This window comes from Larimichthys crocea, chromosome XXIV (genome assembly GCF_000972845.2).
Source record: "Larimichthys crocea isolate SSNF chromosome XXIV, L_crocea_2.0, whole genome shotgun sequence".
Taxonomy (NCBI): Eukaryota; Metazoa; Chordata; class Actinopteri; family Sciaenidae; genus Larimichthys; species Larimichthys crocea.
In genome coordinates this window covers 13,577,178-13,596,880 of record NC_040034.1, presented here as the reverse complement: position 1 = coordinate 13,596,880, position 19,703 = coordinate 13,577,178, and the positions used below count along the sequence as shown (strand labels likewise).

Below are 19,703 nucleotides of genomic sequence, written 5' to 3'. Positions count from 1 at the left end.
GATAACGTTTCTAATTTTAAAAAAGAAGAAAAAGACTTATCCTTCTTCTCTCGCATTCGCGAAGAATGCGACTCATTTTTTCTGTCAACCGGTGGATCGTCACGCATTTCTACGATTTTTAATCGTGTCACGATGCACGTTACATCCCTAATTAACATAGCACAAACTGTTATATTTAGCATAATTAAATATTAGGATAGTTTTTATATTTTGTGTGATATAGTGTGTTGTTGTGGTGACAATAATGTCATAATATCATTAGTATGTTTTCATTAGTGTATAATAACCCTAAGTATAAGAATTGTCTTAAAAGGGGCGGTGGTAGCGTAGTGGGTTAAGCGGCCGCCCGCGTGTAGGCTAAGTCCTCGCTGCAGCTGGCCCCGGCTCGAATCCCGCATTGCGGCGGCCATTACTCGTGTCATTCCCCCTCTCTCTGCTTCCTGTCTATCTTCAGCTGTACTATCATTAAAGGCTAAAAAGGCCAAAAAAATATCTTTTAAAAAAGAAAAAAAAAGAATTGAGTGTCTTAAAATGAGCTTTTTATATCTACAGTGGGAGCGGGTCCTCTTCCACGGAGTCCACCATGTTGAACCGCCATTTTTCTACAGTAGCCCAGAACAGACACCAATTATATTCAGAGGTTTTTTTCTATATGTATTTTGGCCACCTCGTTTATAAGAGGGCCATAATATCAGAAACACTTTCAATTTCATTATGCATGGTAGAACTGTAATGGATCACACAAGGATTTTAGTGTACCAAAATGAAGTGGGCTGATTGGTGTTACTGCTGGGTAAGGTATCTTAAATGATAATATACATATTTTTTTTGTTCATTATATTTTCTAAATCGGTAAGTGACTATTGATTAAGTAACAAACTCTAATAAAATACTTAAAGTTAAAATAAAAGTTCCTGTATTCAAAATACTTTATTATTTAGTAATTTTAAAAAAAGAAAAATGTATTATATTCATCATCCAGAATGTGCCTGTTTATATTTATTAGTTTCAAATGGGCTTAAAATACTTTAGGTGGAGCTAGACTGATGAAAATTAAACCTGATTTATTGGCCAAATTAGCTTATTGCAAGATATAATATAGATGTGTCGGCCATAAGTAACTGCAATACAGAAATGCCAAAAGAGGTTTGAGGTGATTTAGAACACAGTTGCTTCCTACTGCTTAGTATTTAAACTCACAGATTTCAGTATCAGTTCTACTACTTACTATACTTTAGATTTGGGACTTTTGGAATTTCTTATTATTTAATTTGAAGTAAAAAATATAACACTTAAAACTGCAAAGTAACCCATAACATACCTGTTGAGCAGAAAAAGTGGGTCGCCCACTAATCACAGGGTACTTGCATGGTAGTTTCTGCCATATGTATGTATAAATAAGTACAAAAGTACAAAGTGGCATAAAACATATGCATAAAATACTAGCAAAGTACATCAAAACTGTTCTAAATGCTGTGGTTGTCTGCATATAGTAGTTGTACTGTGTGGTTATTTTTGCAAGAAAGGACAGTCCACCGTACGAAAAAAAAAGCTTTGCATGGGCCCCAGTAGGACTGTGCCATTATAAAGTAAAACTGTAGATGTAGAGCGCATGCGCAGAGCATTAGAGGCCATTTTTTGCAGTCTGAGAGTTTTAACCATGTGGTGATTCACTCTTTATAGACGATCTTCGCCTCCATTCACGGCCTGTAGGACTTTGTTTATTCATGTTTCAGGTGTGCGGTGGATCAATAAAAAGAGAAATATATCAACTTCAGTAAAAGAAAAGTATTCAATAAACAACAACAGAGGCTTCAAATAACGTGACTTTGTTGTTGTGGAGAGGGCATGAAATCCAGTAATTACATTTCAGTAAAATGTCATAAATTAAGCTCAGCTTACAGTTAGTCTACTATCTAGTCTATTTTCTCCCATTATTATTATCAAATAAAACCTGAGTGATGATGTGTGAAAAGTGAAATATTAATCAAAGTGAAATTTATTCACAGAAGCCTAACACCCGCTAGATGGCGCTCTGGTTCCAATTTACCTTAATGATCTTCAAAACTACATCTGCGTCCCAAGGTAATCCGGATGTTAAAGGCAATTTCAATCAACCACAAAAAAAAAAAAAAAAAAAAACGATGACTGCCCTGTGTTCACGTTTAAACCACTCATAATTTATTCAGTCTAGTAACACACAATGATATCCTGTGTGTTTGTAGTAGTAGGGCTGAAAAAGATACTCACATCTTTAACTTAAGTAAAAGTAAGCAGCAGCACGTGTAACAATACTCTGTTACAAGTAAAAGTCGTGCATTCCATCTGTTTTTAAGTACAACGTAGCAAACCTCACGATCAGACTAGTTCTTCGCACTACCTTTTGTGTTTCTTTCTTAAACATATTGATGCATCATATGACACCTCTTAATGATTACAGCTAGGTAGGTACATTTGTATTGTCCTGTCTTTTTGTTGTTATTCCTCTCGATCTGCCAAGTAACTGTAAGTATTGATTAGAGGTATCAAAAATAATGTGACAGAGTAAAAAAATCTATAATCTCAAGTAGGTTTACTTCAAAAATGTTTCCTCAACCTTACTTAATTAAATGTACTTAGTTACTTAGTTAGTTCCCGCAGTCAGTATCCATGTGGGAGGAAAAACATCTCTTCAATGAGCCAAAATATATCCCCTCACAGATATTAAATGCATTCTTACTATGTGATACATGCATGCAAATTAATGAATTTATTGGACAAAAAAAATACTTAAAAAGATAAAGTTAGGTCACAATAAAAAATCACACTGGTGTTAACTGGTGTAATGTGCAATTTTCGCTCACGAGGTGGCGTAATGTTACTTTGTTTCTCACTGTGGTGGCGGCTGATATGCTGCAGCATGTTGCTCGTGTTGCCGCTATATGTTAGCAGTCTCTTGCAATATTTACATTTCCACGGTTGCATTTGTGTATATAGGAAATCCAAAATGTCGCCACACAGGTGACTTAAAACTGCTCGGTGCATCCTCTATTTCAAAGCTATTTTCTACTGTCTCCATGTCTTCCCTTGTTCTGTGCTCCGTACCTACGTCACTTGACGTCTGATGTTGAACAAATGAATCACCAACCAGTAAATTTTTTTAAGATAACGTTTCTAATTTAAAAAAGAAAAAAAGAAAAAGAACTTATCCTTCTTCTCTTGCATTCGCGAAGAATCGCGACTCATTTTTTCTGTCAACCGGTGCGAATCGTCACGCATTTGTACTGATTTTTAATCGTGTCACGATGCATCGTTACATCCCTAATTAACATAGCTAAAACTGTTATATTTAGCATAATTAAATATTAGGATTAGTATTTATATATTTGTGTGATATAGTTGTTTGTTGTGTGACAATAATGGTCATAATATTCATTAGTATGTTTTCATTAGTGTATAATAACCCTTAAGTATAAGAATTGTCTTAAAATTAGCTTTTTATATCTACAGTGGGAGCGGGTCCTCTTCCACGGAGTCCACCATGTTGAACCGCCATTTTTCTACAGTAGCCCAGAACAGACAAACCAATTATATTCAGAGGTGTTTCTAATATTTTGGCCACCTCGTTTATAAGAAGGCCATAATATCAGAAACACATTTCAATATAATGCATGGTAGAACTGTATAGGATCACACAAGGATTTTAGTGTACCAAAATGAAGTGGCTGGTTGGTGTATATTGCTGGGTAAGGTATCTTAATTGATAATATGACATAATTTTTTTTGCTCATTATATTTTCTAAATCTGTAAAGTGACTATTGATTAAAAGTAACAAACTTAAATACAATACTTTAAAGTAAAAAAAAAAGAGTCCTGTATTCAAAATACTTTATTATTTAAGTAATTTAAAAAAAAAGAAAAATGAATTAATATTCATAATCCAGAATGTGCCTTTTCAGAGTGTTGTTTAATAAATTTCATCTCACTTGGTTATTATTACTGGTGCATGAATATGTAAGCAGTATTTTCAAATGGGCTGAGCTAACTTTAATTACTTTAAGGTGGAGCTAGACTGATAAATTCAACTTATTTTATTGGCCAATATTAGCTTATTGCAGATATATATGTGTCGGCCTATAAGTAACTGCAATACAGAAATGCCAAAAGAGGTTTGAGGTGACTTAGAAACAGTGTCTCCATTACCTAGTCTGTGCATAGAGCACACTAACAAGTTGATTTTTCAAATGTGAATTTTTGGTATTTAGTATTTAAACTCACAGATTTCAGTATCAGTTCTCAAAATCCAATACTTACTATACATTAAGATTTATGGACTTTTGGAATTCTTTATTATGTAATTTGAAGTAAAATATAATCACTTAAAACTGCAAAGTAACCCATAATATTACCTGTCTGAGTAGGAAAAGTGGGTCGCCCACTAATCACCGGGTACTTGCATGGTAGCTTACTGCCATATGTATATATAAATAAGTACAAAAGTACAAAGTGGCATAAAACATATGCATAAATACTAGCAACGTACATCAAAACTGTTCTTAAATGCTGTGGTTGTCTGCATATAGTAGTTGTACTGCGTGGTTATTTTGCAAGAAAGGACAGGCCACCGTACGAAAAAAAAAGCTTTGCATGGGCCCCAGTAAGATCTGTGCCATTATAAAGTAAAACTGTAGATGTAGAGCGCATGCGCAGAGCATTAGAGGCCATTTTTGCAGTGAGAGTTTTAACCATGTGGTGATTCATCTTCTTTATAGACGATCTTCGCCTCCATTCACGGCCTGGTAGGACTTTGTTTATTCGGTGTTTCAGGTCGGTGCGGTGGATCAATACAAAGAGAAATACATCAACTTAAAGTAAAAGAAAAGTATTCATAAAACAACAACAGAGCTTCAAATAACGTTGACTTGTTGTTGTTGAGGAGAGGGCATGAGAATCCAGTAATTATATTTCAGTAAAATGTCATAAATTAAGCTCAGCTTACAGTAGTCTACTATCTAAGTCTATTTTCTCCCAATTATTATAATTAAATAAAACCTGAGATGATGATGTGTGAAAATGAAATATTAATCAAAGTGAAATTATTTCACAGAAGCCTAATACCCGCTAGATGGCGCTCTGGTTCCAATTTACCTTAATGATCTTCAAAACTTACATCTGCGTCCCAAGATTAATTCCGGATGTTAAAGGCAATTTCAATCAAACCACTCCCTGTGTTAAACCGGTAAACCATCATAATTTATTCAGCCTAGTGAACACACAATGATATCCTGTGTGTTTGTAGTAAGTAGGGCTGAAAGAAATACTCACATCTTTAACTGAAGTAAAAGTAGCAGCAGCAGCACAGTGTAAAAATACTCTGTTACAAGTAAAAGTGCATTCAAGATGTTATTTAAGTACAAGTAGCAAAAATCATCACGATGCAGAATGTTACATTTCAGAATAATATATATTGTGTTATTCAATTAAAAATATTGATGCATCAATATGTACATCACTTTAATGTTACAGCTGGTAAAGGTACAATTTGTATTTGTACTTTATATTTTGTATTATTACTCTAGATCTGCAAAGTAACTGTAAGTATTGATTAGAGGTATCAAATAAATGTGACAGAGTAAAAAAAAAATACTAATACTCAAGTAGAGTTACTTCAAAAATGTCCCTCAGACCATTACTTAAATAAATGTACTTAGTTACTTTTCACCGCTGGTACCTACAGTCAGTATCCATGTGAGAAAAGACATCTCTTCAATGAGCCAAAATAATATCCCCTCATACAGTATTAAATGCATTCTTACTATGTATACATGCATGCAAATAATGAATTTATTATGACAAAAAATACATTAATAAAAAAGATAAAGTTAGGTCACTTTAAAAAAAAGAAAAATCTGGCAGGACAGACAGACATGCAAGAGATGTGGTGTACAGAATAGTACAGTGGAGACACTCAACATGGATCCAAACAGACCTGAGCCACACAGCCTCCTCTCCACCATGGGGACTTGAACATACAACTAACACACAAGAGGTAAAGGAAACAGTTACAGAGAGCGAGAAGGACAAGGACAACATACCTTCAAAGGGACAGAGAGACAGAGAGACAAGAGGATAGGAGAGGACAGGAGAGGCTGAATCTTCTGGACAAAGATCCAGATACAAAACATCTGGAATGAGGCACCGACAGCCAGGAGAGAGAGCGAGAGAGAGACAGACAGATAGAGAGACACAGAGAGAGAGAGAGCTCCCAGGACGGCTGATGGTCGAGCACAGAGTAGTCTGAGTGAAAAGAGGACAAAGAGGAGCAAACCAGAGAGAGAGATGGAGATAAACACACAGCTGTGCTCGTGGGACACAAACAAACAGAGGGTTGCAGAGATGCAGTGGTTTTCAGAAAGTTTTACAGCATTCTTGTCGGCAGGACAGACACAAACTAAGGCTCAGCAGATTGATTGAGACTAAGACTAACCCACCAGATGGATAATGGTTAATAGGTACAAGGCAGAGTTAATCACAAAATAAGCAATTAAGACAGTTAAGGGGGGAAGAGGAGTTTTAAGTTTGGATTTTAAAGGTCCCAACAGAGTCAGATATCAGCAGGGAGATTGTTCCAAAGAAAGGAGGCTGGATAGGAAAAGGCTCTGCAGCCTGCTGACTTCTTCTTCTTTTTTAACGCTGAGGACAGGTGCACAATTACAATTTGGTAAGTCATCAGAAGCTTAGATAGGCATGGACAGAGCGCCAATGCTGCAAAGCTAAAACTGATTTAATATGATCAAATCGGCAATTTCCATCATACTTAGTTTAGGTGGGTTTACTCTCCACTTCACCCCTGCTTATAGTGTTAGGAAGGGACTTGTAGTCAACAGGTTGAACCTGTTTCTAATGGCCCTGACGCCATGAAGGAAAAACCTGCTCATTCATCAAATAATGACTCCAGTTTCTTCCACCAGGCCGCTCGAGCCGGCAATAGGACCTTTTCCAAACCAAGGCATTTTGACCTGCATGACAAATCAAGTGACTGTATGATCCAGGTAGCGGTTCATCTTGTCCTCTTGCTTTCACTTCTCTCACTCCCACTGTTTTTTTTTATGTGTTTTGTTATGGTTGTGTGCTCTTGCTGCTGCTGCTGCAGCAGCAGGGCAGTGCAGTCAGTAGGGAGAATGCAAGTGCAAGCACTGTCCTATCCTGCTGATGTGTCCATGAACAAGACACAAGCTCCAGGCCTGTCTTTATGCAGCTAATGTTGCACCACTAAGACATTAAAAGACAAAAAAGAAGACTTATCTATAGTGGTGAGTTATATAATAGATGAAACGCATGGCTAAATAAATGTAGTGTCTTATTATTGAATGTAAAAAAACAGTTGAGTTTGAGTTGCAGCTGTTTTTGTCTCAAATCATCTTCATGTTTATATTACATCAATGCCAGCCTCCACTGACTGTATAACAGGGAACATTTTTGTCTCCAGTACAAATAAGAGAGGAGCTCTGGCTTGCAGGCTGTGTGAGTGACACATTCCCCACACAGCACAACACTACATCACCCAGGGGAGGCCTGTGGCAGAGCTGCAGCCTCGGCTCTGCGGCGTTTTGGGCAGTGCAGCTGGAGTCAGGTGAGGGATGGTTGTCAGGTGAGCGCCACACTGGGCCAAGCCTTGGTCTCGCAGTGTGACGCTGTGTACTGCAGCTGGCCAAAAGACAGACCGTGAGCCCTGGCTGTCAACATCTGCTCCAGAGACTGTACCATCTGCCTGAGGCCCCGGGGGGAGCATCCCACCCGTCTCAGACCAGCTGCAGAGCCCCAGACGTGGACCTGAGCGGTCCTGCAAAGGCAGAGAACACAGCCAAAACACAGTCAGAACCGCTGAGCGGTGAGACATTTGTCTCACGCACTAAGCCGTGTTTTATCTGTAGGTTGCGGTCACAGTGAGGTTTAGATAAACAAACATCCTTCTCCTATTGACTAATCTTTTTATATAGTGGCACAGAGGTAGGTGAAGGTGCGGCCTACTGAACAGAAAGACTGGGAAGGACATTTGTGTGAAAAGAAGAGACATAACTGCAGCGGAAGAGGATGTAAACTTGTTTTCTCCCAATCTTAAAAAGTGAGAATGTCTAGACACAGTAATCACCTTTTTACAATTTAGCCAAATATGAGATTAATTAATATTCATTTGTCTTCCAGGGCAGCACTTTAAAGATTTCACAATAAAATAGTCTACACAGCTCATTGTTAAGACCTTTTTATTTCATGAATTTGAAAGAAACAAGTAAAAACAGTGTACAAAGTTTATATTATTTGTTTACTAAAGCTGGTGTCCTCAGTCTCAGGAATATGGGAGGGCAGGTACAAAAAAAAAAAAATTGAAATAAAAAATAAAAAGTATAAAATGAATTTCCCTATCTTCAGAAGGTGACAGCAAAAGGTGAGCGTGCATAGGAATAAGTAATAATCAGATTCAAAAAACTGAACAAAGGTTTGCAAACGATTGAAGTGAAAACAATATCATAAAAACCATTACATTCATTAACATATGATGCACTTTTGAAAAATGATTATCTGTCTGATCATCTTGAAAATTCTGAAGCACTTTTTTCTTTTTGGAAAAAAAAAACTTCTTAGTACACTTTGAAATAGTTTCCCAAGAGTCTCAGTTTAGCCTCAGCCATCTGTAAAAAGGGGAGAAATCATTCAAACAAGTAATTCTTGTTTCATTTGTATCCACAACATTTGAACTTACATTATAAAAAGAAGCTAATTTAGTCTTTACCAACCATAAAATACAAATAAGAGTCCAAATACAATCATTTTGGGGCAGCAAAGTGCATATCATTGGCACAGTAAAACTCATTTTAGTCAATGCTGGTCTCATATAAATAACTCAGAAGCTTGTGAAGGGACAGAAGTCCCCTAAAGTAGCAAATCAAAGATGACTGTGTGTGTTTTTCCCCTGAAGCCCAGTCTGTTTGCAAAGTATTCCTAAAAGAAGTGTATTATGTTAAAGTGACCTCACTGAGGCTGCTGTGAATGCACTGGGTGGAAAACACCCAATACTGTACTGTACATGGAGGAAAAACCCAGAGGAGAGAAGAGTTTCTGATGGGTCAGCACTGACTGACCCTGATCAGAGGGAAACCAGGAGGTGTTTGCAGCACAGCATCAAGATAGGAAGGCAACAGGAACTATTAGCACTTACTTCAGGGCGGGCTGGAGGAGCTATTTACTATCCCGAACAGGAAACTGGGGGGTCTCTCAGTGACTCTGATGTGCAAAGAGTTAAGAGGAATCCAATGCGTGCCAGCTTTTATCTTAATGATTAACCACTCTGCATTCTTTGCATGTCTGGCATTCCTCACATCAAACCGTATTGCACAGTTGATTCATCAGATTAATCGCGGTGTGGCGTGATAACACAACAGACCAATTGGTGTCAGTTTTGTATAAGAGTAGCAGAAAAATGATTTTAACAAATAAAAATAAAATCCTGTCCGGATGATGGTATTTCAGTCGTAGGAGAATCAGCCATGTGTTACAACACGCAAGTATGCAGAAAGAACAACTTTATTTGAAACGGTACATTCACTTTTGAAGCCAAAAAAAAAAAACGTCTTGAAGTCTGAATTTGAACTGTTCAGAAGTCTTAGAGAGGGAAAACAGGGATTTATTACCCACTGAACAAACAACACACTCTCTTGTTCACATGGTGTTTTTGGTCCACAAGTATGCCTATTTCTATTTGAAATGGTTGATTGATATTCAGTTGTATTTGTTCCATACAAAATGGCCCTTTTCAAAATTGACATCAGTGGCCTAAATTTGTGCATAACATAATCTACATTTCCCCATTCGTTATGGTGTATGGATGCCTGCTCAGTATACAACATAACAACCAGGAAATGCAGGGTAGTGTTAACTCTCTCTCTCCGTGGTCAGTCCTCAAAAGGCCTCACAGAACAACCACAGTATTCTTTGTTTTGTTTTGTTTTTCTTGAATTTCCTCCGTCCTGGAAAACACAACTTGCAAACTGGAAATGTTAACATCCACCAACGGCATCGGCGGACAATGCTGGGAGAACAGGGGCTGCAGCCCCTGGTCTTTTGAGAGTGCAGTCGGGTGGGGTGAGGGGAGATGGTGGGACAGGGGGAATGTATGAGAGTCGTTTTAGGCCGTCCCACTGGCAGAGTAGGAGAACTGGGGGAAGTGGGGTCTCCGCTCGCTGTCGAATGACTCCATACTGTCATCTGAGGATAGAGGGAAAAGAACCGCTTATCTTATGGAGCCGGGGAATGGCTGATATGACAATAATATATATCTGTCTACTGTCTGAGACTTTATCATAGAGTAATATTGCAAATAAATGACCAGGATTCAAGTTATTTGGCCGGTATTTAGTTTACTGTATTAGACAAACAGGCTTTCTCACTTGGTAAACAGTTCCTGAATTGATTTTCCAAAGTACAATATTGGATATAAAATTACATAATACAGCAGTGTGACAGAGGATTTTAACTACCTCACCTACTAGTAGAAGAATATATTATTATATCAATAGCTTGGAGACAATGTTACATTGTGGCATCAGACTATCTTAGATGTTGCTGATTAGAATATTCAATAGAAATGTGACTTCTCTTCTTAAAAGCAGCATCACAGTAATAAATATTTTCTTTGCACCATTTGAAAAAAATATTACTTTACTTGATTTTGTCAACATCAGTCAGCGCCAATAATCCAATATACTGTTTTTTCTTTTACTGTGTCATCTCTGCATTTACACACTGGCTGTCATTCACATTACATTGGATGAGTTTGTGAAGCCTGCACTCTGCTTTAATGACACTGACTCTCCAGGAGAGGGGAGACTCCTCTCAAGGGAGCTTTGTACGCCTGCAGAATGGTTCCTCACCACAGAGGAAAATACCTAAGATAACCTTTGACTAAAATATTTTGTACATGTTCAAAGTTTCTGGTGTGACCCTGACAGCAAGATTTTAATATGAAATTGAAAAAGAAATCAAATCATTTTATGGTTTTTCACATGGAAATTAATCCACTGACCCTGAATCGCTGCTTTTATCTCGAGTGAACTGAAAGTGTAATTTCTCATTCCTGGTCTCACAGGAGGTGGAAATTTATCATATAGGTTACGTAGCAATTCATCTTCTCATCTCATCGGCCTTACTGTCACATTCATATATGGTATATGAATGTAAATGCTCCACAATAAGGAGTCTGATGATTTAAAGTTGTGTCACACTGCATAACTTATATCGTATCAAATATACTGTATGCGTGTGTGTAGTTTGGTGCTACCTTGTCCGGGTGGCGTAATAGTGATGGTCTGTCCTGTGAACTCCTCGTCAAAATATCGTGTGTCCGTCTCCGAGGTAACTTGGGGCTTAAACGGCGGGACCAGCTGTTGGGAGAGGAGAGGAGACACAAACATATCACCACATCAGCACTGTCAATCAGCTTGATAACAGCTGTCCTCCTGATGACAATCTACATGGTTTCTAGATGGTGGCATCTCAAGTGACGCAGCTACACTGATCCCTGAGGGGAAATAACGTTTATTTGAGCTTGGAGAGGGAGAAACAAAGCATCGTGGACATTTTAGAAACTGACCTTTTTCTCGTAAACATCTTGCCATTCAATTCCTGCAAAGAACTTGTGTTGCATGATTTCCTTGGCATCGTCAGGCCCTCCACCTAACCTGGAAGATGAGTACAAAAAGGACAAATTAGGACGTGTTAAACTGCCACTTCTAATCACTTCCTATTTTCCAGCTCCCTCTTTCAGATCCTCACGTGTGGAAGATACAGTAGAGTCTCCTCACCTCTGCATTGGGTCTTTCTTAAGAAGGCCAGAGAGCAGGGAGCGCGCCTCAGGTCCGAGTGTGCGAGGAAAACGAATGTCTTCCATGAGGATGAGTTCAAACAGCTTCTCGTGGTCCTGGTTGTAGAAAGGCAGTCTGCCACACATCATCTCGTACATCACCACCCCCAGACCCCACCAGTCCACAGCACGGCCGTAGTCGTTGTCTTCTAGCACCTGGAGGATGTGGTGGGGCGGGTGAGAGTTTATTTAATGCAGCTGTTGGTATGCACATGAGCTATTTTGGTATGCACATGAGCTATTTTAGTATGTAGGTGTTAAGATGACACGATGGTCTTATAATATAATAAAAAATTCACAGAATATTTCTAAAACAAGCTAAAGCAGAAGTTTAGAGGTCGACCAAAAAGGTATTTGTACAACAGGGGGCTGTGAAGACAGCAGCTCTTTAGGACTGAATATACAAACCCTTAAGCAAGTGGGTTGTCCCCATCACCCCACCCCTACAAAAATCACCTGCTCTCCCCCATGGTCTGGGCTTTCTGAGGCCACCCCAGCCAACACTGACTCACATCTCACATTAGGAGCAAGGATAGAGTTTCCCCTGGAGCCCTGCATATTTAATCACCACAGGGCCTTCCACGCATACACAAACACACATACAGATCAACAAGCAGCAGAGGTGTGGGTCGCTTAAATAAGCAAATGTGCGGCAACAAACACAGACCAGTCTTACAAACAAACCGCTTGATGAACTCAACCAGAGTCACAGAGAGGGAAATATTTAGTCTTATTATTTCCATAGGATGACTTTTCTCGACAGTTCTTAATGAGACAAACTCCTCCAGTGTTGTGCTTACAAAACAGTGCAACCTGTTGCATGACTAATGTGCTGCTGAGCCGAGTTGTTCCAAGGTCTCCGGGGACATGTACTGGATTCTACCTCGCCAGGCGGATGTTGAAGGTGAAATCAAGACAATGAGAACAGTCTGTTCTCTTAAACCTCAAGCAGCGTGATGCTAGGCATTTCAGACCTAAGAATAGAAACTTAGGTAAAAAGACGTGGGCGGATTTAATAGAATTAGATATGGACACAACAGTGCACACGCCGAGAGAGGGTCCTGGAAAACAGATGGACGGATGTGTCCGTAAAAGGAACAAAACTACTGCGTGTGTGCACACGTGCACGCAGCTGCGCGCGTGTCTGTGGGCACTCCGCCTGGCGCTGCGGTGAGCGGTGAGCATCGAGGAGGAGGATTGGGAGGGCAGGGGGAGTAACGTGAAGCCGGTGTGGGGCTAGGATTACTGGGCCGTCTCTATTTCCAGCGCTGCTGTCGTGTGATTCACACCGTGCGACAGCTGGGCCCGCAGCTGCCCCATATATGTAGAAGAGCGCCACAGCTGTGAAGCTGCCAGGAGCGCAGGAGCCAAGCTCATCCCTCATATACGTAACCAGGACTGCTTTGCTTTCCTTGCCTGCCTGCTTGGGCCTCAGCCCCAAACTAATACTGTTACACTGCCCCAAAGGAGCAGAGACAGGGGGAGGAGGAGAGAGGGAGGAAGAGAGAGCAGATAAAAGCACAAACACTTGCTGCTGCTGCTCTGGAGCTCTACTCTTTATACCTTTTTTTTTTTTTTTGCTCACAAAGTTCTACACTAGAGGCCATAAATCTTCCAAGCTTGTGAATCCTGATCAGTTTCAGCGGATAGATTAAACCTGTCCACGTTTTTCTTTGTAGATATTCCCTAAAAGCTAATTCCCTCAGCCAATAATGGTTTTCTATTTCTAACTACTTAATAAAAGAGACAAAGTGAATTTGTCCAACTCTGTACTCCAGAGACAAAACTGGTCAGGCTTTTGCAGATTGGGTCTCTACTCCCTCTCTCTCTCTCCCTCTCTCCCCCCTCTGCTCTGGGTGGAATATTCCCAGACGTTACAGCATTCCTGTGCAGCACACACAACAAGGTCATTGTTTACTGCAGAACAACCTGTAACACTGCCTGGCCCGCACTCCATAGAGACGCTCGCCAGCGACCCTGTTGCTATGGTAACGCCCCCTGATGTCTCCATGCTCTCTCCGCTGCCGATGTCTGGAGCTGTCATAGACTTCGTAGTGCTTCACTGTGGAGGAGCGAAGCGAAGCTAGGCTGAGTTTAGGATGTGGATGGGCAGGTGGTGAACTCTGAGGAATGTTTAAAAAAGAAAAAAAAAAGGGGGGTACAGAAGTAAAGGAAATACACATTTTTTTATGTTTGTACAGGTGCGAGGGAGTAAATATTCACATCCCAGCACAGCGCTTTGCCTTGATGGTCTGGTGCTGAGGCAGGTACATGTTCCCATGAGGCAGCCTGGAGCGTTGCAGGATAGCGTGCTCATGACGGCTCTGGCTCTGCCCAGGTCAGACGAGGCATCCAGGGAAGCAGTGGGGCTGTGACTCCCCCGATGCCACACAACAGCTGTAGCCAATGTGGGCTTTTTTTTTTTTTTTTCCAGTGGCGGAAGCTCACGTTTCCTGAGGCGCTGGCAACCAATCACCCTCCTCCTCCCCCCAACCAGAAATTCCAAATGGAGGCTAAAAACAACGATACAGCAACTGTGTCAACATGGACACCCTTCTCCCGGAAAACATTTTTACGGCAACAGGCAAGGGGCAAGCGCAAACACTCACTCACACACACACAGCACTCACAATGCAATATCAGGTTACACGGTCCACTCCAACACTTGTCATACCTGCACGCAATAGGGAGTAGCCACACCCCTCCTCATACAGCAAATATGAGAGCAGGCTGCCCTGCCCTGGGCACACGGCACACTCATTAACTCACAGACTTCAGCTGGAGATTAGAAAGGCATTTTGGGACAGCTGCCCTTTCTTCCACATGCTTCTCATCCACTGATGTTCAACAACACACGCTGCATTTCTCATGTCACACATGTTAGCGTAACTTTATAGCCAAGAAAGCATGTCTGTTTTTCCTTTAATCTGTCACCCATCCGTCAATATTTCGCTGTAGCCGTTACCTCAGGTGCTAGGTACTCTGGTGTCCCGCAGAAGGTTTTCATGGTGGCGCCATCTTTGATCCCCTCCTTACAAAGACCAAAATCTGTGATCTTTATGTGTCCGTCTTTGTCCAGCATGAGGTTTTCCAGCTGAGGAAAGAAGACGGATGTTAGCGTCACTGTAAGATGAGTCACTGTATATAATTCTGGGAGGCGATGGAAATATTTAAAAAAGATCCAGTGTGTGGAATTTAGTGGCATCTAGCGGTGAAGTTGCAACCAACTGCAACTAACTAAATACTGCTTGCGTCACACGGTCTTTTCTAAGCGTGTAGGAGAAACTACAGTGCCACGAAACTCACAAAAGGCCCTCTGGGCTACTGTAGAAACATGGCAGTTAAACACGATGGAGTCTAAGAGGACCAGCTCCCCTTGTGGATCTAAAGGACGCATTCTAAGGTGATTATACATAATGAAAACATAGTTTAACATTTCTGCCAATAGATACCCTAAATCTGACACCTTTAAGTCATAAGTGTACAAACATACAGGTAAACAGATCTGTGTTTTTGTTTCCATCATATCTTTGAAAGTCTTTCAAAGTGTCATTTGACCTTTTTATTATTATTATTAATGATTTAGTCACTTAATCCATGTGTACATTGTGGTGTTTTTAACCGCTTCCTCGTCTCGAATTAAACCAGGAACTATAACACCTCATCTATTTTTATGGCTTTCTAATGTGAAGGCACGCAACAAAGGTAGCACATCATGAACCTGCGTACCCACACACACATACACACCAGTTGAGCTATCAGGAACCTCTATTTCCTACTACTTTTTTTTTTTTAATCCTCCTTGTATGTTGTGAGCTGCTATAATAAGTGAACTGAATCTCATCTTATCTTCATAGGTTGAAGTGACGCAAGTACCATGGCAGTTCTGTTTCCTATCAGCTTTTATCACAGCTTCTCTTTCTCAACATGCCAACTCTTCACTGCAAAAAATGTCCAAAATCCTTTTCGCAAGTGATGAAAGATTTCAAATTCCCTTAAAACACACGTGGAAACATACCTGGTGATTGCACGTACATGCAGAGTGACCTAAAGGCCTTACAAATGTGTATCATGCAGTGTCATGACATGAGGTCACATGGCCTTTTAATATCAGTGTGTCCTCCCTCACTTCCCTCTTCGTCTCTCCCTCTCTCCCTTTCTCTCTCTCTCTCTCTCAGTTAAAGTCACCTGGCAGCTGTAGCTCACACGTGGCCAGCAGCGCCCGGCCAGAGTCAGCACATCCTCCAATCCTGCTACCCTGGCATTTTCAGGAGAACCCTAGCAGGCTGGGAGCCTGCCTCATAAACCCAAGGGAGAGAGGAAGGGAAGAAGGGAGGGAGGGAGAGAGTGCTGTGCTGACCTGACAGCTTTTATCAGCTGGAAGTAGTAGGGCTACAGATGCCCACTGCAACACTGATAACCCCCCCACAGCCCTCCTAAACCCAAACATGTCCTCATCAGTTTGCGGAACAGCTGGAACCTTGCAGCTTCTTTACTTTACGATGATGATGGACACTTTCACTTTGTTAACCAAGAGTGCTATGCTGCCAGCATGTAAAGTGACATCAATCATGCACAGAGTGCACAAATATTACCCACTGAGAACACTGTATGCATGCTATAACAGGAGGCGGTGGTGATCTATTCAAAGCGGACTGGTGGTTATTTCTGTCTAGCTGCAGTAAGCGTATGGACCGAGCCTCCCTCCAGCTGCAGTGAGGTCTGGAGACTGATCTCGGGGAGGCAGATCAATAAGCCCTGACCACTGCCACTTCTCTGGATGGAGGCAAACCCTATTTATATCCTGCCAGCGGAGAAATGAAGGAAAGAGGGTGGGGGTGGGGGGGTAAAAAAAAAGAAAGAGAAAGAAAAGAGAGGATGAGAGAAAGGGAGGACGAGTCCTCTTCATCTACCTTTAGATCTCGATAGACCACGTTTTTTTCAGCATGCAGGTAGTCCAGCGCTGACACTATCTCTGCACCGTAGAACCGCGCCCGCTCCTCTGAGAACACGCGGTCCCTTGACAGATGGAAGAAAAGCTGAGGGCAAACAGGGGAGATTGACAGGACAGATGAAAGAGAGGGTTGATCAGTCCAGGGGAAATAAGAAAACAGTAAGCGGAAAAGTATTCTGGATTCGACGACAGCTACAGGTGCAGATTTGATTTAAAATGGTTTACCTCACCACCGTTTGCATACTCCATGACAAAGCACAAGCGGTCATGTGTTTGGAAGGAGTATTTCAGTCCCTGCAGACAGAGAATGAGAATGCTCAAAGCGGAACTTGACGATGATGTTTCCAGCTAATTCAAGAGGAAGCTGGCATTTAAGCAGGTTCTTTATAAACACCAAACATCACAATGCATGTGGCAACTTTACATTTACAAAGACAAATGTCTAATGAGAAGAGAATTTAGAAAAAAAACAAAAACAACAGCATAATGTATCCAGTGTATTGAGGCTTTCTAACTACTGCTGTGTGGCAAACATTGGTCCCATTCACAGCACTGAGCACATCGCATTATGTGTTGCCTCCACCCACCACTTAGACCTAACATTTTGGAGGAGCTTTTCATTACAACCCACCTCAGGCTTATAGAGAAAGAGAGAAGAGTTAACTGATAAAAACAAACAAAACAGAACCTTGTGTTGCTATAAAAGGCCCAACTGGACTGCTGTCTTTGTAAAAAACAGCTCTTCAAAACATTCCTGGTAAAAATGTCACCCCTCCCCTTTTTTTTTCCTGAATGGATGCTGCTGGGTTGGACTGAAGAGGCTCCCGAGGATCTCTGTGAGTTAAAATAAGGTTTGGTTTAGGTATATGAAGGGGCTCCTTACTGTCAAGAATGGATGCTTTGAATTTTGGAGGACTCTGTTCTCTGTGAGTGTGTGCGCCACTTCATCCTGAAAAAAAAAAGCAATAAAGAGTGTTTGTGCAACTCTTACAATGGGTAACCATTTAGGTATCAGTCATGTGCTCCGCTGGCCCTCCGCAGTGTCTTTTCTCTTCCTTATTGGCATACACTCACTTTTGCTACGATCACCTCCTTCTTTAGGATCTTCATGGCATAGTAGCGTCCTGTGGCCTTCTCTTTTACCAGGATAACTTTGCCAAAAGTGCCTTTTCCCAGGAGTTTGAGGTATTCAAAGTCGTGCATAGTCTGGTAAGCCAGAGGAGAGAAAGTGGCATCTGGTTACAAACAGAAGCTTTAACAAACTCATGCTCTAACTAGCCAGGACACACAATCCCACTGACAACAACACAGAAGCATTTAAGGCACCATTTCATGCAATTTCCACTCCTCTAATGGTTTAACCTATATGTGGTTGTGTCTCAGTTAACCTCTGACCCTGGCACTAAAGAGAATGTTAAAAATGGTCGTGTGGGGGACATCCAATCCGCTGGCCTTGGACCTTAATGTCATGACACATGTGGGGGTTGTGAAACCTGGTGGACATGCTATCTGGTGCTAAGCCACCCACGGCCGATGTTGTTGAATGTAAAAAGTGGCTGTGTAGAGGCGCAGGAAGGTGGGCTTAGGTGTAAGTGCAAATAAGGCAGAGCAGGGTGGATGAGGAGAGTAATGATGAACTTGGAAGTATATAGAAAAAAGGTGGTTGAGTTACAAGTTTATAATAATAAAACACTGAGATGTGTCAATGTGGGGACAGCAGAGAGAGGAAGATACACAACAGAGTGAAATGGGTCGTACCACTTTGTGTCTGATTTTGGTCAGGTAGACCTCCATGTCCATGGGGTCTGGAGAGGAGTCCATCATCTCCTCCTCTTGTTTCTGCAGGCTTTCAGCCACTGTTTGGATGGCTTTAGTCCATTCTTCCCTGAGGGAGGCACAGGCAACAGAAAGATTTCATCAGCCCATTTACCATCATGCAAGCACAGCAGCCCAATCACGTAATTGTCTTCTTATCAACAGGAAGGCAATTTCAAGTGTGAGTTCTGCCAATAGCCAGTGGACCTTGTGCGAGTCCATAACAATGATTAAATGTGTGTGTTTGTGTGTGCGTGTGCTTCTACATGTTAGAAAAACAGAGCTCTTAAATTGTTAAACTGCGTTTTAGCAACAGGGGCAAATTCTCTGCATGTAAATGATTTGTGTTTTACTGCTCTGCGAGCTGAGAGGTGTGTGCTTCTCGCTTGCCTCTCCTCGGGGGTCTCCACGTGGAAGGTACGCTCGATGACAGTGGTCCACTGCAGGCAGCGAATGATAAATGTGTTGGGCTTGGGCCGTTCTGTCTTCATCAGCTGGCACTCTGACCACAGCCAGGGAGAAAGGGATGTTAGACAGCGAGAAGGGCCAATGTGTAGGGGAGCAGAGGGGAGAGACAGACCCACAGTTATAGCCATTTATCTTTATCGCCACCCTAACAGCCACTGTCGGCCAATTTGGAAAAGAACAGGTGCACTTTGGTGGATGAAAACAACTCAGATCTTGTCAGCCCTTTTAAAATGTAACATTTGACAATATAAGTTTTGATAATAATTTGTAATTGTGCAGTATAACATAAAAAAACAGAGTTTGTTAGAATTAATATATCAAGTAATACCAAGTCTAATGTATCATACAGCTGAACACTTAATTTCTTTCCAAATATATTTAATATTTAATTTTGTTTTTACAGCCTGGGCTGCAGATCATTTATATATACAACTTTTTATTAGTGGTTTATCTGCCAATAATTTCCTCTGTTGATGGATTGTTTGTCTATAAAATGTCACCAAGAGTCCAAAGTCTTTCAAATCTTTCTTAGACCAATTTTAAGTTTTAAGTAGAAACCAGAAAACATT

At 41.0% G+C, this 19,703-nt stretch overlaps 1 protein-coding gene across 4 annotated transcripts in view; it reads right to left on the bottom strand.

Annotated features, from left to right (window-relative positions):
• Window positions 1-8,394: 8,394 nt before the first annotated feature.
• Window positions 8,395-19,703, bottom strand: part of akt1 (v-akt murine thymoma viral oncogene homolog 1) — a 30,137-nt gene continuing 18,828 nt past the window's right edge. For all 4 annotated transcript variants that reach the window (XM_010738248.3, XM_010738250.3, XM_010738247.3 and 1 more), the window contains 11 exons: window positions 19,057-19,168; window positions 18,610-18,736; window positions 17,926-18,057; window positions 17,735-17,800; window positions 17,077-17,145; window positions 16,811-16,936; window positions 14,863-14,991; window positions 11,839-12,053; window positions 11,628-11,715; window positions 11,316-11,418; window positions 8,395-10,243 (listed from right to left, as the gene is read on the bottom strand). In XM_010738248.3, the coding sequence (XP_010736550.1) occupies window positions 10,164-10,243; window positions 11,316-11,418; window positions 11,628-11,715; window positions 11,839-12,053; window positions 14,863-14,991; window positions 16,811-16,936; window positions 17,077-17,145; window positions 17,735-17,800; window positions 17,926-18,057; window positions 18,610-18,736; window positions 19,057-19,168 (1,247 nt within the window). In that variant the 3' untranslated portion in view covers window positions 8,395-10,163. The remainder of the gene's footprint in view (window positions 10,244-11,315; window positions 11,419-11,627; window positions 11,716-11,838; window positions 12,054-14,862; window positions 14,992-16,810; window positions 16,937-17,076; window positions 17,146-17,734; window positions 17,801-17,925; window positions 18,058-18,609; window positions 18,737-19,056; window positions 19,169-19,703) is intronic.